Genomic DNA, 26,228 nt, shown 5'->3' on the forward strand with positions numbered 1-26,228 from the left:
ATGTGTGGCATACAGCTAAAGCAGCACTATGATGGAAATTTGCAGCATTCAATGATAAAGGATCCTAAATCAATTATCTAAGTCCTGCCTCAAGAAGCTGGAAAAAGAAGAGCAAAATAAACCCACAGCAAACAGAAGAAAGGAACTAAAGAGTAGAAATCAGTGAAATTGAAAACAAGAAAACAGTAGAGAAAATTAAGTTTTAAAATGTGGATTTTAAAGAAATTAATAAAATTCTAGCAAAATTGACGGTAATCAGTGAGAAAATACAAATAACCAATATCAGGAATGAAACGGGATATTGCTACAGACCCTGTGTCAAAAGGATAAGGTAATCCTATGAACAACTCTACGCACATAAATTTGACAACTTACATGAAATGGACCAATTCCTTAAAAACCACAATTATGAAAATTCATCCAAGTTAAAATATTTAACCTGAATAGCCCTATAATTATTAAAGAAATTTGCTTTGTAATTTCAAAGCTCCCCCCAAAAAGAAATCTCTAGGCACTGATGGTTTCACTGGAGAATTTAATGTTAATTTTATGTAATCTCTTCTGAAAAAAAAGTGGGGGAGAACACTTCTCAAATCATATGAGACCAGTATTACCCTGATGCTAAAACCAGACGAAGACAAAACAAAACAAAAAAAAAAAAGGAAAAGAAAATTACAGACCAATAGCTCTCATTCACTTAGACATAAAAATGTTTTTCAAGAAAATTTTAGCAAGTTGAATCCAACAGTGTATAATCAGAATAATACATCATGACCAAGTAGGATCTATTCTGGGTATGCAAGGCAAGTTCAATATTTGAAAATCAACCAATGTAATCTATAGCAACAGGATGCAGAAGAAAAGGCATATGATCATATCAATTGATGCAGGGAAAGCGTTTGACAAATTTCAACACCCACTCATTATAAAAGTTCTCAGTGCACTAGAAATGGAGGGGTACTTCATCACCCTCACAAAGAACATCTACAGAGTGTTTAGAGCTAACAGGTCGTGTCATACTTAATAGTGGGAGAGTGGATGCTTTCCTCTAAGATTGAGAGCAAGATAAAGAGATTTACTGTCACCTCTGTTATTCAAGGTAGTACTGGAAGTTCTAGCCACTGGAGTATGACAAGAAAAGGAAATGGAAGGCATACATATTGGAAAAGAAGAAATAAAACTGTCTCTATAGACAGCATGTCTATACAGAAAATCCCAAAGAACCAATAAAATAGAATAAACAAGTGCCATATGATTACAGGATACAAGATCAACAACACACAAAAATCAATTATATTTGTACATACTGACGAGTAGAAACGAAAATAAAAAATATGCTACCATTTACAGTTGCTTCAGAGAAAATTCAGTACCTAGGTATGACTCTAATAAAATGTGTACTGAGTCTCCATGAAGAAGACTACAAAATGCTGATGCCTCATTGCCTAAGCTGTTCTCACGTGGTGCCGACTAAGGCATGTGTGTCGGCGCTGGGGAGCAGTCTGCCCTTGCAGAGAAGGCTCGCTCGCATCAGTGGTGCGTCTTGGAAATTGCTGGGTGAATATCTAAAAGGTCAAGTGCTTAGATGGATAAAAATTATTGGCAGCACCTATACTGATAGAAAAGTTTTCCAGTGTCTCAATATCAAAAGTCCAAGAACACCAGATCCCTAAAGTGAGTCAGAGTGCTGGATGCTTTTGCATAAACATAGTCAGCCAGGATTAACACCCTTGGAGTTGAGCCTGAGGCAGAATTTCCAAATGCTGCAAATACTTTGTGACAGCCCCCCAGCACCCCGATGCTGGGCAGGTCAAGGCATGAGTCACAAGTGGACTCTTGGACAGTCAGCTCACTGAAGAGAAGCCCAGTTTACCCTCCTCCACCCCCGCCACCCTCCCGCACCCGTTATTAGTTGTGTTGGAAGACTTGTGGGTCCTGGGGGCAGGGAAATGAGCTTTACAAACACAAATAAGCTGCTAAGACAGGAGCCCCAAGACAAGGATGAGAGATGCCTGGGTAGAGATGGTTGCATAAGTTAGGTTAGCGTTTTCAAGTTGGGAAGATGTTGAGAGATGCTGTGGTTTTTGGAACTCTGGGTGAGGTCCAGGAATACCATAGCACTCGGCCATGGCCCAACCAGATGGAACACACTTGGAATTCTCTTTTGAACAGCCAGAGAATATGTAGAGACGTTTTAGAGAAGAAACGGGTAGACGTACTAAAACCTCGCAGATGAGACTTTGTGATACAGGCAGTAGAGACATTGGCAGCGTGCAAACTCACCAAGTTGTGTATTTGTTTACTGCCTCATTGGTGTTTATAAAGCAATGTTTTTCAAAGCACTTTCAGTGCTATTACATCATGTTGTCTTCAACAACAACCTGTGAAGGAGGCAAAGTTGCTTTTATTATTCCCATTGTAAAGAAACCACAAGGAAGTTGATGACTAAGTAGTTAAGTTAGAACCAGAAGGAGAACTCAGGTCCTCGGAGCTACTGATTCTCAGAGCTCAGACCCTGAAAGGAGTTGTCAGGCCTGATACTTTCATGGGACCTGTTTTTCTCTTGTTCTGCTCCCAAAGGCCTTTCAACAAGAGCAGAATGCCTTGCTCGTTTAAAACAAAGAATTAGCCTTCACAGTGGAAGTTTGTACAGAAACCTAAGTCATCATCTTACCAATTGCTCTTTCTTACTCCATTCTCTCTATACACCTGAAACCTGCTTTTTTTTCTCTTTCTCTAAAAACAAAAACAAAAACAAAAAAAACGGACTCTTAACAGTTGGTCTTTGGGTTGGAAAGGCTTTTTCAAACTAGGATATCCACAATCTCACACACACGCACACACACATACACATATGATGTATGACCAAAAGTACGATGAATGTTTAAATTTTTAAAAATGTATTACAGTAAACGACACATTGCCGTTAATCCCCTTCAGAATACTCCCCCTCACTTCGAAAACACTTAGCCCATCATTCTTGCCACTTTCTGAAGCAGTTCTGGAAGTCCTCTTTTGTGAGTGTCTTTAGTTGCACTGTCATGGCTGCCTCAACCTGAATCGTTGTGACTTTGGGGAAGAGCCTGAAGTCACACTGTCAGATCCAGTGAATAAAGTGGATGAGGACACACCGTAATGTTTTTATTTGACAGAAATTGCCATATACCAGAAGCAATGTGGGACACAGAGCGTTGTCATGATGGAGGATGAAGTAAAGACACTCACGAAAGAGGACTTCCAGAACTACTTCAGGAAGTGGCAAGAACTATGGGATAAGTGTGTTCGAAGCAAGGGAAGTATTTTGAGGGGAATTAATGGCAATGTGTCTTTTACTGTAATAAATTTTTTTTATGTAAACATTCATCGTATTTTTCGAGCACACCTTAGACACATGCACAGAAACACCAGTCCCCACACTCAGAGAAGGGATGCGCAGAAGGCCAGCTCGTTCCACCTGCAGAACCGCCCAGCTGAGTGGGTGGCAGGACCCTCACGGCTTTGAGAATTCTCAAATTTGCCGGAACCTGATCCGAACTCCGGTGAAACCCCCCTCATCAGCTTTCTTCTTCTTCTAGTCTCTGCTTATAAAGCCAGGGGAAAAAAGTTGGGATAAGAGCCCTGATGCCTTCACATCATCAAGGTGTGGCAAGGCTCACCCCCTCGGCAGAAACAGATGGTAGAAGAGGAGAGCAGAGGGAACAGCAGGGGTGGCCGACTCCTCCGCAACCATCAAGAGTTCCACCAGGACCTAGAGGTCGCACACTGTGCTGTAAGACGGGCAAAGCTTTCCTTAGTCCAACATCTGGGCTTCCAGAAACTACATGTCTCATATGGAAAGAGGAAATAATAATATAGTATAATAATGAGTGTAACGTGATTCTTTTCCTCTTGTGGCAGACAAAGTGGGTGCAGATAGAGCTGTGTAGGTTGCAGTGCACACCCTGGATTAGACCTTTTACGTTAAATGCAAGGTGAAGTTTAAATAATAGAAGCAGAGGCTAAACAGTCTTGAAATCGCCTACTATTCGGCTGAGATGCCGTGACTTTGGCTTCCTGTGTATAAACCACCTGAGCCTTGGTGCTGTGACATGCTGGGATGTTGGCGTGAGCAGTGGGCGGAGAACAAAGCTACGTCAATGGAACTTTTTACTGCGCTTCCAAGCAGCCAAGATTGTATGTGATAATATATCCAATTGATTTCTCAGGCAATTCATTTGAGTATTTTATCTGCATCCCTCACCAAAAAAAAAAAAAAAAAGTTAATTTTGTTTGAATGGGTTTGGAGCTAACTCTTTGTTGCGTGAGGCCATCAGGCTGTGTAATGCCCTCCAGGGGAAGCTGATGACTGATGTTTAGTAAGTACCCTATTGGAGTGGTTTGGGTACCCTCCACACACAAGTCATCTTTCCACAGATTCTGGAGAGTTCTTTGGCTAGTGAAAATGACTCGGTGACTGACCTTCATTTTTACAGATGCCTTATTTCAGCTTCTTCATCAGTTCCCTTATTTTATGGCGTTAAAGTACTTATAAGTGCCCATGGATTCTCAGAATTACACATGAAAAATGAAATCCCCTCTTACCGGTTAAAAAAAAAAAGTGAAAATGTAATGCTGTGTTGTTAGTTTGAGAAATCTTCTACCTATTGCATTGTTGGAACTAAACATATTCAATTATAATGAAAAACAGTGGGGCACAGACAGGCCTGCCTCCTCCATCCTGTGGAATTATGGGCATGCAGGGAAAATCAGGTTTTACAGGAAAATGCATTGCCCAGTTTTTTTCCTTGCCGTTTAAGGGCATACCTCCAGCCTGTCTCAAGAGAGTAGACTAAAAAGAATACGCTTTTGCTTATAGATATAGGTACCTGGCACCAAATCCCTTTCCAGTGGTCCCAGGGGATACCCGAAGGATACCACCTTCTACAATAAAATGTGTTCCCTGTGTTCTGTCATTTCTAAGGAATCTATTCCTTAGAAACCTGTAACCAGATGTTGAAGCTCGTTGCTTTCGTCCGTGTGTCAGGAAAGCTGATTGGAGCATACGGAGCCCAAAATTAATCTGCCAACTCTGTTTCCTCCCTTCCTTCGCCTCTGGACTATATGTCAAGTTGCTAGAGGAATTAGTGGTGGGTACATGGTAGCCCGTCATTTCAGTTCCGTCTACTGTGGTTCTACTGGTTACTAGGCTCTGAGCCTACATGCTCATAACCCTTCATATTTATTCTGTGCTTTAAAATCTGCAGCATACTTTGGTTTACATTATCTTACTCAATTCCTCATTGATCCTTTAAAGTTGAGGGGATGTGTGTTGTCCATTCTCAATTTCAGTTCAGAAGTAGAAGACTAAAAGGTCTAACTAATTTACTCAGGGCCACAGAGCTAGTAAGTGACAAAGTTAGAAGTCTCAGATTAACTCCAAATCCAGCACTTTTTCCAGTGCAGCAGTCAGCGACTTCCTGTACTACAGGAAGCTGTAAGGGGTTAAAAAGCTTTATTTTAAGTAGATGTTTTGGAGATTTGAAGGTCATTGAGGAGCTATGTATGCATGCCCACTCCTGGCCTGGAAATGTACCTTTCCTCACTAGTTGCCAAAGCGGTGTTGGCAACATTCAACCGTTATCCAGAATAAATCTTAACAGGCTGAAAATCTAAACGGCACCCCAAACTTGTGAAGGAAAGGTTGCCCCAGGCATGTGGAACAGCAGGATGGAGCAGGGGAGGTAGCAAATAATTTATGAGTGTTAGCAGCAGAAACGACCCAGGGTGCGAGATCAGTTAAAAGAGCTGTGCTTTGTGGGTGTAGGAAAGGGGACGCCCTTTGAGGGTGCATGAAAGGCTTTGATAAATGAATTGCATAGTCCTGCGATCACGGTATAGCATATGAACCAATGACAACTTCTGGTAACATTTTATTCCTGGGAGGAAAAAAGCCTTTGTGCACATACTGTTTTTCAAATACAACACTTCCGAGAGAGTATTTTATGTGCTCCTTTATAGAGAAGAAAATTGACAGTCACTATTACTACCAGGTCACCAAGTAAAGAATGTAAAGCAAGTAAAGCAAGTAAAGAATGCGGGGAAGTAACCCAGGACCTTACTCACTTATACTCAGAGCACCTGACGCCCTCCAGGCTGCCTGTGGACTGACCGCTCATGGCTCCCACTAACTGCGCCCCTGTCTTTCCACCTGCTGTCCGTGGCAAGGGCAGCCAAATGGTCTTCCTTCCAAGAATTTGGCCTTGAGTCCATAAAATCCTTTTAAAGTCTGAAGCATCCCCCTGTAGTTTCTTGGCTAGAAAGTTCTAAAAAGCATTGAGGAGTGAGAGAGAATGTATTTACACAGCAAAAAGGCTGGGTTTTATATAAAACATTGTGACATGGGAAATAATGATGCAGTAGGAAATCAAAGAGGTGTTCAGAGTGTTTTTCTCATTTCCCAACTTAGATTATAAATAAGGTACCAAAATCACTAGCTGTCGTATTTATTGTTTAAAAAACAAGTAATGACTTTGCTTTTCAATAATAAGGGAAAGACGCAAAGAAGTATTTGATATCACAGGATAAAAGGAGTTATGCCAGGGAGCATACAGTAGCCATTTCCTGTTATCCAGGAACCAGAAATAAACCTGAGACTGACAAATTATAGGATCCAGAATACCCACCAACTGTAATACCCACCAACTCTTTAATTTTTATTTGGTTGAAATAACCTTGATTTCTGAAAAAGCAAAGTCTAAGTGTTTTTCTTTAATAGAACAAAGTGTAGAATTACTATAAATGATGATGCTAGATAAGAAATCCTAGTGAGATTTAAACTGTTTCCATATGAAAATTCAATATGGGCACATCCAGTTTTTGCAATATCTCGGGGTAAAAAGAACCTTCATTTCCAAGAATCCGACTAAAACAAACACAGGAAAATCAAGTTTTTCTTGCCGAATCACATTTGAAGTTACCCATTCGGTGTAATAATGTTATTGTTACTACCAGTTAATACTGACTTGAGCTGCAGTTAATAATGGAATTTTCATGTCTGCTTTTTATCTATCGCCCAGCTTTTTTCTCTGCAACCTCACAACAGTCCGTCCCTTGTTTCAGTGGGGAATCTAGTTCCTGGTCTGTCCAGGGCCCATGCTCAGCTTGGAAATGCTAAGAAAACGAGCATGGGGACATGGTATGGCCCTTGCGCAAAAGGCATTTCCCTTGCAGGGGTGAGGCTGGAGCAGAAAGAGGGTGACCAGGGCTGTGATAAAGGTGGGCATGCCGACTGGCCCAGAGCCCCCATAGTCCCTGGCACAAGAGAGCGGCCACTCCAGCCTTGAGAAGCTGAGGAGACACGAGGCTGTGACACAGAGTCTCCTCCTGCTGCATTTAACCTGCTGCTTAGTCACCCCACTCTCCAAAGGAAGGCATTTCAGTTATCCTGTCAGTCCTCAGAAGGCTAGAGGAGGGAGGACACCATGCACCCAGTCAAGACATCAGCCCCTCGAGGGGGACCAGAGAGGAAGGCAGATGGGGGAAGGTGGATTGTCTGGTAGACTTCCGAGAGGCATGGTTCTTGGGATGGACCCTCAAAGGCGTGTAGAGTTCAAATGCAGAGGAAGGAGGCCTGGCACTGCCCAGGACAACGTGGCACTGCAGGATTTGGCCCGTGCTCCCTCCTCACCTCTCCTAGAAACCTCCTCTAGGCTTCGTCAGCCTGTCCTGTGGCATATCCCAGCCACGGCCCCATCTCCGTCCTCCACAGCCTGGTAACCTCTTCCTAACTCTTGCTGCTATTAATAAGATAGGAGAGTGAGAATAACGAGCAATACTACTGAAGACGGGCCAATCCGAGGGACAAGCAGAATTCACTGTCCTGTCTCCCGGGCCACAGGGGGCACCCGCGCCGATGGGAGACCCCAGCAAGGGCCGATACGGGATTTAGCCACTGGGGCTTTTCTGTGCCTTGGGCCTCTGTCCTGCAGGGAAGAGAGTAAGCAGTGTTCTGCCTTTGGCAGGAGGAGGCCTCAGCTCAGATAGGGTGTGAGCCTGGGCAGCAGTGGCCACAGCCTCCCCGTGCTTCCTCAGAGCTGTCCTGACGTTGTCACTGCGGCCGGGCTCAGCCCCCAACCCTGGAGGCTGATGACAAATCACTGCTTCCTAAAGCTCCCACCGAGAAGGGTGAGAACGCTATTCAGAAATGTCCTTAAAGCCTTTCACATTTTAGATTACACTTGTGAACTACACGAAGTCCATCCTTCCTTGGGCCCTAATCACCAATTAAATAGCCTCCAGACACAAGACTTCCCTCAGACTGACTGTCTACCTTCTATCCAACGGCCCTCCTGTTACATTACAAAGCGTTGCCCTTGAGTTCACTTTTCTCCTGGTTCAGTCACACCCTCACAGGCTCTGCAGGGCTTGTCCCAGGGTCCTGTGCCCTTGCACTAATGGCAGGGTGACTACCTGCATTGTCCCAGGGCTATTTCCTGCCATGAGGGGTAAGTGGCTTGTGAGGCTTCCTTGGGGCCCCTGCCCTTATGCACGGGTTTTCCTATGAAGAAAGGGTTGGAGTGCCAACAACCACAAGAACAAATGTTTATAAACCACTCGATTGTTCCCAAAGCGTCATCACCTGAAATCCCTTTGGAGAGGATTTTCCTGGTGCCCAAGTTCATCCACAGTCTGGGTCCTTTGACTGTGGCTTTGGCTTTGGGTGAAGCGTCCCTTTGGGGAAGGCAGCCCAGTGAAAGCCAGGAAACTACCATTTTGGACACCAGGTGGGGACGAGAGCAAAGAGCCTCGGTGACACTGGGTGTGGCACTCTGTCCCAAACGCAGGCTGCACAAATTCAGCCAGTGCATGCACTTTAGGAAGACCTACACGGTAGTGTCTGCATGTTTTCATGAAAATCATTGGGCACAGATACAGTGAAACCTCCTCTATGGAGCTCTCCGTGACAAAGGCGACTCGCCATTTCCTCCGTAATACCCGATTGGTTTGGTGGAGAAGAAAGGGCAGTGAGGGAGCCTCTGACCCGGTGAGAAACGACCTGCCGGGCCTCAGCTCTCCTAAGGGATTGGTTCGCTAGACCCCAAACAAAGTGACAGCCAAGTGAGGGTGACTCCATTGAATGCCCATCCCTCACGTAACTCCGTCACTTACTCCTGTGCCCCTCCACCGAGACATTCAGACGGACACGCAACCCGTCTGCCGACACCATACAGCACGCTGGCGTCTTCACTCCTTGCTTCTGCCTTCTCCACCAAGAAAACCAAACAGAGAAACTCCACCATGCCTGTGTAGAAACTCTCCAAACACAAGTCAAATTTTCTTTAAAATACATATTCCACTGTATTAGGATAGTGTTTGCCGAAACATATTTGCTAAATGCCAAACTTTTACTGGGAAAGATGGGGATAGAAAGGAGCGTGCACTATCCCACCTTTTCCTATGAGAATTTTAACAGCAGAGTGTGTCCATTTAGTCACTCAGCCCATGGCAGCCTTGGGGTTCTCCTGTGTCCTTCCGTTGTTGGTCTGACTCTAAAGTAGGCAAATGTGCCTGACCACTTTTTTGTTTTTGAAGTTAATAGACAATGAGCTTTCAAAATGTGTGGCTATTATAAATTTAAGTGTTTTTGTAAATAAGTTTTTATATAACTTATTTTGAGCTCATTTTTCAGCTCACTACGGGCATATTTTAAATGTATTCCATTCCATTTTGTGTACTGTTTGAGGTCTTGGCTCCTGTGATGAAGGAGTATGTGCTTGTTTCAAGTAAATAAAAACCTTTGTCCTCCAGGCCCTGGGAACACAGAAAGGAGTGAGGCCAGATACTTCCCTCAGGGAGTCAGGAAGATGAGACAGACTTGCAGATAGGCAGTTATTACTTAGGGTGGCAAATGCACTAATGGACATGTGTACAGACGAGGGAAACTATTAGGTTGGTGCAAAAGTAATTGCGGTTTAAAGGTTAAAAATAATTGCAAAAAACACAATTACTTTTGCACCAACCTATAATTAAGGTCACTGAGCCCCAAGAAGATATGCCCTTTGGGATGGCATTTGAAGGGTAACTGATGAGAAGAGGGAGCAGAAAGAGAGGCTTATCAGGCAGGAGAGGCCAGGCCACGACGCAGACAAGTGGAACTATACGTAGTTTGCGCTGTTCCAGTATTGAGTTCAAGGGCTAGGACAGGGTAGCAACTGCAGTGAGCTGAGGCCCAGCCACTAAGAGCCTGGTGTACCTTGCCTTTGGAAGCAGCAGGGACTCTGAATTTAGACTGAAGATGGACAGCAGCAAGATGGGAAACCGGACTTGGAGGGAGGACTGGAGAGAGGGAGGAGTCAGGGCACTATTCTAGTGAGACCTGGGAGTGTGGACTAAAGCGGGGGGATAAAGGATGGAGAAAGAGCTGGGTTCAAAAGAAATAGGACAGACACATCTAAGAGTTTTATTGTCGATTGTCGTAAGGAGAGAGAGGAAGCCAAAAGCCATGAGCACATGACCAGGTGAGTGGCAGTGCCACAGACCTGGGTACCCCGTTCAGCAGTGAATGCTGGATTTTAGGCAGGGAGATAATGGGCACTGGTTTGGGACAAATCAAGGTGGAGGCCCATCCAAGTGGCGATTAATTTATTCCCTCAACAAACTTGTGTTGTGTGGTTATTCTATGCCTGGCATTTTAATAGGTACTGAAGATGCCTGGTGAAAGAAAACATGGGCTCTAGTCTCTGGGAAGCCACAGGGCAGAGATGCCCAGGGTGCAGCTGGCTCTTGGAGGACGAGGTCAGAGTTGGCATCCCTGGGAGGAAATGAAATGATGAGAAGATACAGATGGGAAGAGAGCCAGGGCAGGAGCCTGGGATCACATCAACTTGCGAACAGGGGTGGGAAGGGGTAAATTCATCAAAGGAAAAGAGAAGCTTGAAAGTTAGAGAAGCTGTGCAAGGAGCATTTCAAGGAAAGAGTCTCATAAATGTCACATAAACCAGGGACGAAACGAGACCAAGAAACAAAGGTGTCCATTTGATTTGGCAGTTGAGTGTCCCTGAGAGAATTCCTAGGCTTGGAGGAACACACCCCTGCCCTGGAAGCATTCTTACTCAGTGGAACGTGGAGGGAAGGTGGAGGCAGATAAGTTGGTAGACAGTCCTCGTACGACGCACTAGTTCTGTGCAAAGTTAGATGAGATGTAAAGAAGTCTGTGCTGTGGATCGGAGTTGGCTTTAAGGAGAAGGTGATAGTTCACTTGGAATTAAGACAGTGGTTCTCAACCCTGGCTGAATAGCAGATCATCTGAGATGCATTTCAAAATCCTGATGCCTGGGCCCAATCCCAAACCAGTGATCTGTATGGTGTCATGATCTGTGGAGTGAGGCCCATGAATCAGCATTTGAGGACCCCAGATAATGTTCACCCCTCATTGAGCAACCCCTATGAGGTTTGACAGCGTACAGCCTGCTTTCACCTCTGTTGTCTCATTTGGGACTCAACTTTCATCCCATTAACGGACAAACTAAAGCTCAGAGTTGGGCTTTTATCCAAAGGACAGAGCTTTTCAAGGCCCTCAGCTCTTCAGATTCTCTGTCCAGTTCTGTGTTACGTAGTGGTTCCCAAACTTTGCTGTAAACCACAATCACCTAAGGAGACTTTAACAACTGGGTGCCTGATCCCACCCCAGACCTAGGACACCAGAATATGGGAGTGGGAGCCATGCATCAGTACCTTTTAAAGCTCCTAAGTGATTCCAGCGTGCTGTAAAGGTTAGAGACCACTGTGTTGTGCCATCCTCAGGCAACACGTGAGGTTGGTGTAGCTTGAAGTACATGCATCTGCTAATTAGGAGATTATGCTTGGTTCTCTTTTCTAATCCTCACCATTTATCTGTTCAAATAAGTCTCTTAATTAGGGGCTGTCTCAGCAATTAACTTGTCGATAACAATAGCCACAAAAATGCAGAAACAAGTGTTGTGAACCAAAGAACAAATCTTAACTATGACCCTTCTAGAGTCAATGCATTCTTACTCTCAAAAGTTGTCCGTTAAATAAGCAAACCATCAGGAAACAGAATGGGCAATCAGCTTCCTAATTGACTGACAAGCAATTAATATTTGACATCACAGACTTGAATCAAACATGTACAAACCTCAGTTCCCCTCTAGGTACAGTTTATCCTGCAGAGAGCTTTCAGCAAAGAAATGCCCATTGTCGAATCTGTGCAACCAAGAAAATGTTTTGTTCTCTCTCAGGGTCCTCTGACCTCTCCTCCAGCATCTGCTCAGAAAAGGGTCCTGTTCTTTCACACATGGCACTTGAATTCATTAAGCCTGAGAAATGAATTCTCGGGTCCAAAGAACATCGAGTTCAGAAACTAATTTTCTAGAAGTCCTTGTAAGGATAAAGGACAGGAATTTTAAAACCATCTTTGAGGAGAAAGCATGCTGTCTATAAAGCCTCGGTTGTTTTTTGATAGAAATGATAGAGTACATACAGCCCTCTTTCCCTGTAATTCCTTCAGGAGGAACCAATTTTAAAGTCTAATACGATCAGAGAATGCTACTTTATCAGCATGGCCTGCATTGCCCTAAATGGAAAAGGTGGAGCATTTTCATATTTTCACAGTCATACTGTGTGGAGTATTTCCATCTTTCTGGGCAGAAAGAGTCGTGGCATGTTCAAGGAAGGATGGCCCAGCATTCCGTTTCTCCTAGACAAAGAGTTCCCTCTGGGCTGCTCGGTGCCTCTAGCCGGAATTGCAATTCCAAGTGAAAGAACAGCCAGCAGAGTTTTTAAACTACGCAACTAAAAATCAAAAAACAAACCAAGACCAAAACAAAACAAAAGAAACCAACGATATTTCAAATAACTTCAGTAAGATGTGTCTTTACTACATCTAAGAGACTTGGGGATGCAATAAATCAGAGCTACTGTAATATACAGACTTCCCATGCCACATAGTCAGCCTTTTACAAGGTGTGGCATTTGCAAGGCTGCCCCCGTTTTGTTCTGTTTTCCTGGGCCCCCTGGGCTCATGAGCGTACCCCTTCTGCAGGCCACCTGCAGCTGTGCGGCCCTGCCTTCCAGCTCCTCTGTGAAGTCAGCAGCTCACAGGTGCATTGGTGGAGTGCCATGCCACAAGGAAGTTGCGTCAGCAGAATTCGGAGTAAGATGGGTCATTGACACATTCCACTGGCACAGAATGAATGGGCCTTTGGTATCCTGTCTCCACCACAAGTAATCACTGGGGGGGGAGGGGGTAAGCATTTGCATCAGTTCTGTCCAGAGCCTTCCATTCTCCTCCTTCACCTCTTCCACGCTCTAAGTTACCAGCATCTTTACTCTCACAGGCTTGTTCAGTGCACCCCATTAGGCAGGAAGTATAGAGAAGAGGGACAGCTGAAAGGGGCTGAGAGGGGCTGGGGAAAAACATAAAGCCCCCTGGAGATCTGAATGCCCCTCACCTCCTGCAAAATGTACGAGCCTGTGTTGTCCAGTGCAGGAGCCGCTGGCCGCATGTGGCTGTTGAGCACTGGAAATGTGGGTGTTACCCTGTGGAAATGGTAGGTGGGCTTACGTAAAACATTCTTAGAATGAATTTTACCTGTTTCTTTTTACTCTTTTTAATACGGCTATTATAAAATTGTAATTTCCTGTTAGGCTCCCATTATACTTGTGTTGGACCGTTTGAATGATGGCTGTGAATGCTTTAGCTCAACCAGTTGGAGTCATACTGAATATTTAATACCACCCACCAGCATATCCGTTTTACCTGTTGATGCCTAACAGATCACCCCCAAATGTTAGTATCCCTCAGTTTCTGTGGGTCCGGAATCTGAGTGTCGCTTAACTGGGTCTTCTGGCTCAGGGTCTCTCACGAGGCTGCCATCAAGGTGTCAGCTGGGGCTGCGGTCCCCTCAATGCTTGCCTGGGGAAAGACCCATTTTCAGGCTCACTCGTGTGGTTGTTGGCAAGATTTAGCTCCTTTAAGTGGCTGACCCCTCATGTAATAAACCCTTGTGGGCAGGAGGTTATGGCCTAGTCCAGTAGTTCTCAAAATGTGGCCTCTGGGCCAGCAGCCTTCACATCACCTGGGGACTTAGTAGAAATGCAAATTTGGGGGACCCCCTCCCCAGACCTCTTGAATCTGAAACCCTGAGGGTAAGCCTAGCCATCTGTGTGATTCTAAGCAGACTGAAGTCTGAGGCCCGCTGGTCTCACTCTTACTACTAATGCTTCTATGGTGCTTTTTGCTCATCCAGCAACTGGAACTAGAGGTCACCTCCTGAGGAGGTTCTGACTTAGCCCCCAACCTATTATTTCAGTTATCTTGAAGAGTATTTTGTGACATCATGCTTTCCTAAGTGTGTCTTCCTGGTAGTGTTTGGAAAGGATGAAGGATCGCACAGACACAGTGTCTGAGAGGACATCTACTTCTGGTGGAACTTGGTGACGGCTCCTCAGGGGCCTCAGCAAATTGCTCTGTTGGTCTGTTCACCATTTTCTTATATGTCATCTGATTTTATGTGTAGATCCTCTTAGGAGAAAAGAAAAAGATGAATGTAGTTTTTTAAACTGTCCAAAAGCTGTTAGATGTGTGTTTGGGGTCACCTTTCACTATGATAAGAAAGAGTCTAGAGAATACCTAAAGCCAGTTGGTTAGTTTGTAACGGAGGAAGGAACAGTTTCCTGGTTTCCATCCCAGGTGGGAAGCTGGCACCATCTCCCAGGTCCATCTCTGTGCCACCTGGCACAGGGGCACTAGTCTGCAGTCTAGTTACTGCCCTTGCTCTTGGTCTCCAGGAAGCCTTGAGCATTACACAGTTACAGTGCTGGTGCCTGAAGGTGAGGTGCTGTCCTGCACACCATATCACATGGGAAAATTTTCCATAAATTGGTCAAACCCTCTGTATTTATATAGCACTCTAGCATCTAAAAGCACCGCCATGTCCATGTTCTCTATAATTTTTAGAACAACTATTTGAAATGTCTCATCTGATAGATGAGGAAGTGAGAGCTTAAGGAAGTGACAGGACTTCACCCAGGCCCTTGATTCCCAGTACTGGTTCTTGGGCCATTTACTCAAATTCCAACTTGTTAGTTGTATGAGTGTCCCTTTTAATACTCCAGCAGTTTTCCCCAACGTTGCACCCATTAGTAAAGGCACAGAGCCTTGGAATTCAGGGCAACGAGAGGCTGTAGAGTTCATTTTATCCACACTTCAATTTTGGAGATACGGAAATGATGTCCAGAGAGATTAAATGGTTTTCCTAAGTTCCCAGAACTAGTTAGGGACAGAACTCAGACTGAAATGCTGGCCAGCCTACTGGCTGCCATTTCAGGACTCATTCCACCACCCCACACTCTACTGCCATTAACTGTGTCTTTTGATTAGTGAGTTTCATTTTCCTTTGATTTCTGTTTATTTTGATATACTAGAATCGGGTACCATTGAGAAAGGCCGTTGCTTGATTGCAGTTTCGAGGACACATGTTCTTTCTGTATCTCACCAGCATTTGGCAGGTTTCCTAAATGAAAACCTGCTGTCTTCTTCAAGGGTCTTAAGTGGTAGGAAATCAGATTCTGTCCCCCAGTGAAGACGGGCCTGTGTAGAGGGTGGCAGGTGGACTCAGCCTGTAAGTGGGAGAAAAGGATCATTGGAACTTACTGTCCTTAAGTAAAAACGAAGTCATAGAAGAGATACAGTGCCCCTTCGCCCCAGGGAGAATTTGGCCAGAATCAGGAGATCCTTTATGATTTCATCGACAACCAGAACAGATCCTGCAGAGGGAGTCCAGGAAGGAGATAAGTGTGAGCAAATGCCATCTCCCTGTGCACCACCATTGCTTCAGAAGATGTAGATATGACAACCTGTATGGGAGAACATCAGAGTCGGGAATTCCGAGGTCACCTAGACCACCCCTTTGTCCTGTTCCTGATTGCTCCATTGGCTTCTAGACGAAATAACTTCATGCGCCTTGGACACACTCCATCACCAACCCCCGGGGCAAGCCTATCCTAGCCTTCCCGGTTCCCAGTTAACTGGAATTGCATGAACTAAACTCTTCTGAACAAATGCAGAGAGGAAGGTGGTCACTATTTATGAAAACAAACCCAGGGAGATGGTAGCACTGACCTGGACTGAGCAGTGGACTTCAGAAAGAATGAAATGAGTTTTATAACTTTCCCTCCTGTGTTCCAAGCAGTGGAGACGGTGGCTTGGGGAATCCCTTCAGAGGGGTGTACTTGCATAACGAATAGGCTGTCATGCACTGCTGATGGCCGGAATAGATATTTGCATATGAATACGTTTAATGGGGAGTCATAAACATTTTGTCTCTGGCTTTAAATCTCAAATAGGTGGAGATAGTAATGGCACCTGCTGTAGAAACAAATCTGCAAATCAAATCACACAGCCCAATTAAAATTCAGATTTTTAAAAAGCCATTAAGATATAGCAAAATGAAATGAACTCAACGATTCACATCTGATAAGGGACCCAAATGACAAGGAATTCCAGGGAAATCGTATTAATTAAAAACTGCTGCTCTGTGAAATGACTGCCGCAGGTAGGTAAAGTGCCTGTTTGCAATACTTGTGTAAGACATAAAAGAGCGTGAGAAGCAGTTGGCCATCTGTTAAAGGCAGGCCACTATTTCTGTTTCCTGAGAAACCTTGGGCCTCAAAAATATAAGCACCAGCTACAACATCAATTTGTCTATTGCTCAATTAAAAAATAGTAACGCATGGGGACGTTACCATAATCGAATATTGAAGTTGCAAGGATAGTATTGGGTTCCTCCCTTCCTGAGAGCAAGTGAAGGAAGATTACCTTCAGATGAGGCAGTTGGGTTCTCTTAGAATTAGGTACGTCAGAGCTTCACACTTTTAAGGCACTTAAAAATGGCTAGAATGACAATGCCGGTTTGAATGTAGTGTGGGAGGGGAGCCAGCCCCGGGAGACAGATGCTTTCCGTGGACAGGTTCCTGCCCAGTGATCACACGAGTGAATGAGGAAACGGTTAGGAGCTTGGATGCTGATTCTACCATTGGTGGTGAGGCAGAGTTTCCATTCATCTTCCACTTTCAGAGAGACGTCCCCCTGAGGTGGCCCTTGGCTGACGACAAGGGGAAATATTTGTACTTGATTTCTTCTGAGCAGTCTCCCGTCACACCCTTCCCTCTACACAGTTCATGCAAGGCCCTCTCTCCCTCCATGAAAACTAAGACCATTCAGAAACGTTTTAACCCTTTGCACCAGTTGTATTTTTGGGGGAATGGGGTGGATGGGGAAGGGGTGGTATTATAATGTGCCTGGAACAAAATGTTAAGAAACTATTATCTAACATAGTTCCCCCGTGAAAAGTGGATAGAATCTCCATCACCTCGCTGCATTTTTTTTTAAATCCTGCTTGAGATTATCATGCTAAGTGAAATCAGTTAGAAAAAATTGAGAACCATATGATTTCACTCATATATAGGATATAAAACTGAAAGCACCAAAACTCATAGACACAGACAGCAATATAATGGTTACCAGAGGATAAAGGAGGAGGGAGAGGTAGAAAAGCATAAAGCAGGTCAAATATATGGTGACGGAAGGAGACCTGACTCTGGGTGGTGAACTAACAATGTGATATATAGATGATGTATCACAGAATTGTACACCTGAAACCTATGTAATTTCACTAACCAATGTCACCCCAATAAATTTAATTTAAACAAAATCCTGCTTGAGCCCTTTGCGTGTCTCCGGTCTGGTTGCCTGGTGCAAACTCCACAGGGAAGTCACAGGCCGGCCCTGACCGTGGCGCGCTCCTGACAGCGGTCGGACAGCTCCTCAGGCGTTCAGGGCATGAGTCCAGGAGCTCTGCACCGCTGGCTGCACCTCTGCTCTCTGGCCTGAATTCGCAAGGTTCGGTCTTAATGTCTATTTTATTCCAATGTCCCTGTTGTCATCAGACAGTGGGTCCTGCTGACGGACTCCTGGCCACGTGGCTGACCACTGGCTCCCCGGGCGCATCTCCTGTGCACTCAGGCCACGTCACATCAGATCAACCAATCGTGGCAGCAATTATAACCTAAAATATATTCCCCTTCCACAGCCTCTACGGAAAATCATCTTTTCTTTGCAAAAGGGCCTGAAAGTCGAGCAAATGGCTTCGTTTAAGGCTTTAGTACAGAAACATCTTCGTCTCCTGAACAACTTTGTTGCCTAAATTTAAGAAACCCATGCAAGTGTCTTGAAAGCTCTAAGGCATCACCCTCGATGGTGAAAGAGGAATGTTAATGAAAACGAGCATGTTGAATGCTTACCCTGTGCCAGGTCCTGTGCTAAGTTCTTTCCAAGGACTGTGCAGTGGTTTCTCTGGAAAACCCTTGGAGGCAGGTGTGCAGTCTCAGCTAGTTGAGTGGCAGAGCTGGGGCTCAACCTGGGTAGTCTGACTCCAGAGCGCAGGCTCTGACCGCCCAGCCTGCTGCCCACCTCGGAGGAGTTGCTGTGGGGAGTGAATGCGGGGACATCTAGAAAGCGCTCAGCAAGCCTGGCCCAAATACCCATTCAACCTTGAGAGCTGCTACTATTTGATGGGAGATATCATCTGTGAAGGCTGTCGGAGACATAAAGGAGAGGGGCTAAGGGAACATGAAAGGTGTGTGGCTCTGGGTGGGTGCCATCTTCCAGGGAAGGCTGGTGGTGCTCAGATAGAGGGTGTAGCAGGATGCCCACACGAGCCAGTGTGGTGCCAAAGCACAGGCCATGCCCGTATGTGCAGATGACCCATCCCAAACGGTCCCCAGCCCTTCTGAATGTCAGTCTTTACCTTTTTTCAAAAATGGCCTCAGAGATCCCGCCTACCCATCCTATGGCCTAACCTACCTTTACTTGAATTTTCTTTTCCTCTTGGTTTAAGACTTTATTTGTTGTTTGTTCTTGTTTAATATACCTATGCCAATCTGTTTCCTTCTAGAAATAGACAAACGATAAAAATGTTGTCAAGTGGGTGGAATTGGAGTTGGGGGCACAACGACAGCAGTGCCACCGATGTGCGTTGACCCACAGCCTCAGTCCACGTGCCACACACCAAACCCTGACAGTTCTTAGGCTGCCGTGGGTGTCACTGTTCTTCTCTTTTCTTTTCTAACCATGTTTTGTTGTTCAGCTATAACCACAGATACAATTCAGCATCCCAGGGTCCCTCGGAGGCCACTTACATGGTTCCAGCATTAAAAGTGGGCGCGTTGTGAACGTTAGACCAGAGGTGAAGAGCACAGTGAATGGGAAGTAGTGCTGTGCTGTGGAAGTTGCTCTGCTGTGACCGTCAGAACAAAGCAGAATGGCAGGGCCCCGTACTCAGGTGGCCTGAGCCTCCCTTACTTCGGCAGGGTGTCTGTTGGGGGTTGGGGTCTCAGAGTGGCAGTGACTGTCTATCCCAGGCCTGGGTTGCCTGTGTTGAAATAGCCACATCTAGGATTGTTGTGGGATGGAAGTGTGTCTGTTCGGCTTACCGTTTCCATTACCATTTGCTCGGATTCCGAGAGGTTCTGACATTTCATTGGATTCCAACTTCTCTTGAAGTCTCTCTTGAATACAGAGTCATTTTCCATTTGATCCTCTGTTTTTAGATCTCAGCCAGAAACACACACAGAAAAATCTTTTTTTTTTTAATCTGAGAGGCAAATTCAGTGACAGAGTGATTGCTGTTCACAAGGCAAGGTGGACCTCTGCTTTTCTTCTGGAAACGATGACCAAGTAGATGAGTCTCACTACAGAAATGACAAAGCCCAGCCCCACAGATGCAACTCGCCTGGGGCCAAGGGCCGTGAGAGGCAGTGTGAGATTCCACCAGACATGCGTTTATGTGTCTACATACACATTTAGAGCATGCTTGCAAGAAACAAAACTCAGCTGTACTCCCTTCCTTAGAAGAAACCCTTGCACGTTGTTTTTACTGTTGTGGTTACTTTCAGCAATGCCAGCTTCATGTGGTGACCACGTCACACGGCTGGGTCACAAGGTCCCTTGCTTTGGGGCTGCTGGGGTTTCCAGCGGCCTTGAAATCTGTGTATGCGATTCCCATATAAAGAGAAAATGTCTCAGTCAGCTTCGACATGACTTCCGTGTAACAGCAAGGGGGTTGTGGATGGCGATTGTGTGTCCTGCTCCCTTTTCCTACCCACAGACGAGACCACCCACACTTAGAACAGCCCGTGCTCACAGGGCAGGCCATGAGGTTAAACCAAATTGCAGTGGGCAGTTTACCCCAAGAGAGGGAGTGAGGGGTGGAGGCAAGAAACTGCCCGGCTCCTCTGATGTTTTTCATCAGAAAGGCATGTGTACCTTTTGGTAGGAAAACAGTCTTAGGGAAGGTGCCCCAGCCCAGCCAGCAAATGCACTGTACCCTGTGTCATCACTGTGCTAGTCACCAGGGACTCACGGACAAAGAAAATGCAGTCCCTCCCCTTCCTGGGTTCTTCCCAAACCGTGCTCCAGTAAATCCCCACGATGTCTCTTCTCTTTGAAGCCAAGTGTACAAAGTCTTACGGGAAATGAATGGCACGCCTTTCCTTATTGAAGGTAAAGAGCAGTTGGGGACACAGCTCTGCAGTCTTTGCTAATGTTTTGTTTGTTTGTTTGTGGTTAAATAATAAGAGAGCGATACTTCTCCCTCCTGGTAGAAGAGCCGTAGCCCATGGGGAGACAGACACGGCGTCCTAATGGCTAAGGCCTTACTGGTACCCCAGGAGTGCTCAGCAATCCCCCATGTGCTCTCTAGAACAATGCAGGAATTTTCCTACTTTACAAAATAGGGGGCAAATGTATTTCCTAGACTCATGGAATCTAAAGCAGGATTGGACCTTAAGAGATTACCCAGAATCACCCTTCATTTTACAAATAGGGAGATATTCATAACATTTTACAGGACCGGGACCAAGGAAGTTAAATGATTTGCCCCAAACACGCAGCCAGTTGGGGCAGAACTCGTCCCATGCCTCACCCTGGCAGGTCTTTACCCCACATGCACCCCAAAAGTCACTGAAATGACTTATAAAAATACTCAGAGGACTATACTGATAATAGTCCTATAATTAGCTTTTAAAGGAATCGAGGCACATTTTAGGGGACAGTCTTTGGAAGGTGACTTCAAGGAGAACAGTGAGGGTTTTGAGTACATGGGCTAAGTGACCTTCAGACCGAACCCTGGCGCCCCAAGGTCTCTCAGAAATGGACTCCCCCTGCCCCCGACAGAATAGCCCTGCATTTGTGTTATATATAGAGAGTGCACTTCTGAGTGAAATTTCTTCTGAAATGACTTAATCTGAAAACTACTATTCTATAAAGAAACAATCCAGCAATGCTGATAAGAATATCATTTTATCATGAAATAATAGGGTTTGAAGTTTTATTTCTTTTTTCTTTTTTCACTTTTAACTTTGATGGACCCAAAACTATGCTCTGCCAGAATGAATCTGAGGGATGCAAGGAGCACTAGGGAGTTGCTTTCAGAAGTTTTCCAGAAAGTTCCCTCCTATTTGGTTTTCCTCATCCAGCAGGATCTTTGGGCAGGTGTCTTCTCCAGATCTCTGGCTGGTGGAAGACCTAAGCAGCTGCTACTCACACTCAAGTGTATAGTGTTTTACCTCTCAGCATCATTCTTGCCCTCTTGTTCTGTTTACCATAAATGAAAGTGGAGACATAGCCCAGCACCTGCCAGATAGAAAACACTGAGCACATAGTTACAGAATTAAACGTCACAAGGAAAAGCACCTGTTTAAGTTTTTAGCCTCAGATTCTTGAAGCAGCCCATCTTATCCTATTGTGAAAGTTAACTTTCATGATGTGGCAATTTGTTACTTCTAACTGCATCAGAGGAAAGGGAATTAAAGGGAACAAATTTTTTATTAACTTTATTGGGGTGACATTGGTTAGTAAAATTATATAGGTTTCAAGTGTGCATTTCTATAACACATCATCTATATATTGCATTGGGTGTTCACCATCCACAGTCAGTTCTCCTTCCATCACCATTTATGTGACACCCTGTACCCTCTTCTACCACCTGCCTCCCCACCTTACCCTCTGGTAACCACTAAACTGTTGTCTGTGTCTATGAGTTCTTGCTTGTTTATTAGTCTTGTTCCTTTGTTGCTTTCAGTTTTATATCCCACATATGAGTGAAGTCATATCGTTCTTGACTATTTCTGTCTGACTTATTTTGCTCATAATAATCTTAAGATCCATCCATGTTATCGCAAATGGCAGTATTTTGTCTTTTCTTATGGCCAAGTAGTATTCTATTGTGTATATATACCATATCTTCTTTATCCAATCATCTATTAAAAGACAATTTGGTTGCTTCCATGTCTTGGCCACCATAAATAAGGCTGCAATGAACATCAGGGTACATACAGGTCTTTACAGATAAATGTGTTCAGATATTTTGGGGTAGATACCCAAGACTGGGGTTGCTGGGTCATATGATAGTTCTATTCTTAGTTTTTTGAGGAACCTCCATACTGTTTTCCATAATAGCTGTACCAATTTACATTCCCACCAACAGTGTATTGAAGGTTCCTTTTTCTCCACAGCCTCTCCAACACTTGTTGTTACTTGTCTTATTGGTGATAACCATTCTAACAGGTGTGAGGTGATATCTCATTGTGGTTTTGATTTATATTTCCCTAACAGCTAGTGAAGTTGAGCATTTTTTCATATATCTGTTGGCCATTGTATGTTTTTTGGGAGAAGTGTCTGTTCAGGTCTTCTGCGCATTTTTAATTGGATGGTTTGTTTTTTTGTTGTTGAGTTGTACCAGTTCTTTATATATTTTGGATATTAACCCCTTATTGGAAGTATCATTTGCAAATATATTTTTCCATTCGGTTGGTTGCCTTCTTGTTTTGTTGATGGTTTCTTTTTCTATGCAGAAGCTTTTTCATTTGATATAGCCCCATTCATTTATTTTTGCTTTTACTTCCCTTGCCTTTGAGGTCAAATTTATAAAATCCTCTTTGAACCCAAGGTCCGTAAATTTAGTACCTACCTATGCTTTCTTCTATGCAGTTTATTGTTTCAGGTCTTATGTTTAGGTCTTCAATTCATATTGAGTTAATTTTGGTATATGGTGACAGATAGCAGTCTAGTTTCATACTTTTGCATGTGCTTTCCAATTTGCCCAACATCATTTATCGAAGAGGCTAGCCTTTCTTTTCTCCATTGTATGTTTTTGGTTTCTGGGTCGAAAATTATCTGCCAGTATATATGTGGGTTTATATCTGGATTTTCAATTCTGTTCCATTGGTCTGTGTGTCTGATTTTTGCAACTTTGTAGTACAAATTGAAGTCAGGGAGTATGATACCTCCAGCCTTGTTCTTTTTTCGTAGAGTTACTTTAGCTATTTGGGGTCTTTTGTGATTCCATACAAATCTGATGAACTTTTGTTCTATTTCTTGAAAAAATACCTTTGGGATTTTGATGGGGCTTGCATTAAATCTGTTTATTGCTTTGGGTAATATGGCCATTTTAACTATGTTGATTCTTCCAGTCCATGAACACGGAATGTCTTTCCATTTCTTTGTGTCTTCTTCAATTTCTTTTAAGAATGTCTTATAGTTTTCAGTGTATAGGTCCTTCACGTCCTTTGTTAAGTTTATTCCTAGGTATTTTATTTTTTGTTGCAATTGCAAAAGGAACTGTTGTCGTTGCTTTTTTTTTCCATTTCTTTTTCTGAAATTTCATTGTTAGTAATTAGGAATACAGTGGATTTTTGTACATTGATTTTGTAACCGGCAACTTTATTGTATTCATTTATCATTTCTGATAGTTTTTTGGTGGAGTCTTTAGGGTTTTCTATATAAAGAATCATGTCATCTGCAACAAGTGACAATTTGACTTCTTGATTCCCAATTCAGATGCCTTTTATTTCTTTCTCTTGCCCAATTGCTCTGGCTAGGACTTCCAATACTATGTTGAATAACACTGGTGACAGGGGGCAACCCTGTCTAAAAGGAACAAATTTTTAATTAGGAAATCAAATAGACTTATTGCTCAAACATTGCTCTAATAAAAATATTTTGGTGCTAAATTATTTTGCATTTGCTAAGTTTCTGTACCTCTTTGTTTCTTCTTTCAGAATGCTAGAAGATGATCTTAAGCTAAGTAGTGATGAAGAGGACAATGAACAGGTAAGATTATCTTTTCTGTTGTGTTGTTTGAATGTGACTCAATGACATTAACCTGGTAGACTTTCCTGGCTATTAACTGAGTCGTACAAATACCGACTTGTCATGCTCTACGGTGCTGGGTGTCCTCTGCTTACTATGAGGTTCTATGCCATTGGGCCAGTCAGTTAAAATATCTGGGCCTTAATTCCCCTTGAAACTGTAATTCTGTGCTTTTTATGGCCTTGAAACTAATAACAGCTACTTATAAGGAAGCTGACTGGGGGCAGGCTTCAACGTGAAATAGAGCCTCCTTTTTTGGAAAGCTAACTGGTCTTCTGGAAATCAAGTCTGTAATCTTAAGCTCATTGGCATTCAACAGACAAGCTGTAAGCATTAAATATTGAGAAGTCTTAGAAGTCTTATACAGATATTATTAACTTTGAGAAGAAGCAACCGTAAAGGTGAGCTAAAATGATGAATAAAAAATAATCGTGCTCAGAATGGCGTGTTTGTCTTAAATGATAAATGAGCTTGAAATAAACCATTTATCAGCTCGAGACATGAGTCGGGGTTTATAAATATTCTTCTGATCAGTCAGTTAAGGTGAAAAAATATCCACTTAACATTCATCACTTTCACCTCTGCACTTCAGGAAATGTTTGTATTTTAAAACCAGTTTGAAAACACTAAAGACAGATTTTCCGACACTTCTGTCTCCTTTTTCTCATTACCTGTATTGTATTTTGTCAGGTTTGGATTAATGTGAGAGGTATAAAGACGATTCAGAGAAGTTTTTTATGAGTCGTTTTTAGATGCAGTACAAGACACTTGTGCTATTCAGTTGATCTTGGAAGAGTTTTATATAGAGGCATCATGGAATACTTGCAGCTATCTTGACATGTGAATGCAAATAATGCACAGAGAGAGTGTACAGAGGTGAAATAAGTCAAAGAAAATTTCCAAAAAGAGCATCTGAGCAGGTGGCTGAGAGCTTACAGAAGTGTCTCCTCACCTTGTGGGAGAAGGTTGGACACCAAAGAAGGGACTGGACGTGAGCTAGAACTCAGTGAATCTGGAAACTGGATTGGCACGTGGAGTAAACACTAAGGGAAGGAAGGTTACTCAGTGAGGAGACTGGCTCAGGCCTTGGGTTTCGAGAGATGGATTCACTCACGCTAGGTATATGCATCAGGGCACTCTGCTCTCCATAATACAGCCATGTGGCTAGAAGGGGAGAACAACTTCACTCCTCACTTTGGTTCCTCATCTAAGTGACAATAAGCAAGTGATTTCATCTGTGTGTGTGTGTGTGTGTGTTTTCCCAAGGAGAGGTTGTGGGTGAAGTCACAACAAATGTGTAGCTTGTGTACACTTTCTATTAGAAGAGGGATTTGCATGCTGTTTCATTCAGAAAGCCTTTCTTAATTTGGACAGAATCTCCTGAGTTATTTCCAGGAAATATTTCCACTGCAAACTCAGTTTTAAAAAACTACTTGTCGAGGATACACTAGACACATTCTCGAAGGCAGCAAGGACTTTTAGTTGGCTCATCTGCCTTTAGCAGTGATGTCTTTCCAGTCTGCAGCCATTGATAACATTGTGTTGTGAATATACAGGTCAGATCCTTTATTCTTGCATTTGGTTCCTGTGTGTGTGCACCTTCCCACCTTCTGCAATGAAAGCAGCTGACAGAACCAATGACTTTTATCCAGTAATCTCCTCTTTTAATTAGGGTTCCACACAGTGGTTTTCTGTGGTAGCTTCAGTAATTGGGCTACCACTAGTTATATTAAGTTATCCAGCTCTGGCCTATAATTATCCCCTGGCCTAATCACAAATCCATAATTCCTATGCTTCTCAAAAAGACTAACAATACAGTTGTTCGTTTTTGTCTCCAAGACCAAAATATACATGTGGCCTGAAAGAGTACATGGATCCCATGCACACGTGCAACACACAGACACACACTGCATTTCTCTGGCATTGGGAGCTACAAACAATTAACACAAATGATTTTTTTCGAATATAATCAGAGTTTATCCCTAACTATACTTTTGAACCCCAAACCTTTCAAAAATGT

The 26,228-nt window shown here is 43.8% G+C and overlaps 1 protein-coding gene across 6 annotated transcripts in view; it reads left to right on the top strand.

Moving 5' to 3' along the window:
- Nucleotides 1-26,228, top strand: part of AFF3 (ALF transcription elongation factor 3) — a 538,469-nt gene that overhangs the window by 405,375 nt on the left and 106,866 nt on the right. For all 6 annotated transcript variants that reach the window (XM_033124714.1, XM_033124718.1, XM_033124715.1 and 3 more), the window contains one exon: nucleotides 24,118-24,169. In XM_033124714.1, coding sequence (XP_032980605.1) covers nucleotides 24,118-24,169 — 52 coding nt within the window. The remainder of the gene's footprint in view (nucleotides 1-24,117; nucleotides 24,170-26,228) is intronic.

Source organism: Rhinolophus ferrumequinum, chromosome 13 (genome assembly GCF_004115265.2).
Source record: "Rhinolophus ferrumequinum isolate MPI-CBG mRhiFer1 chromosome 13, mRhiFer1_v1.p, whole genome shotgun sequence".
In the NCBI taxonomy this organism is placed as follows: domain Eukaryota; kingdom Metazoa; phylum Chordata; class Mammalia; order Chiroptera; family Rhinolophidae; genus Rhinolophus; species Rhinolophus ferrumequinum.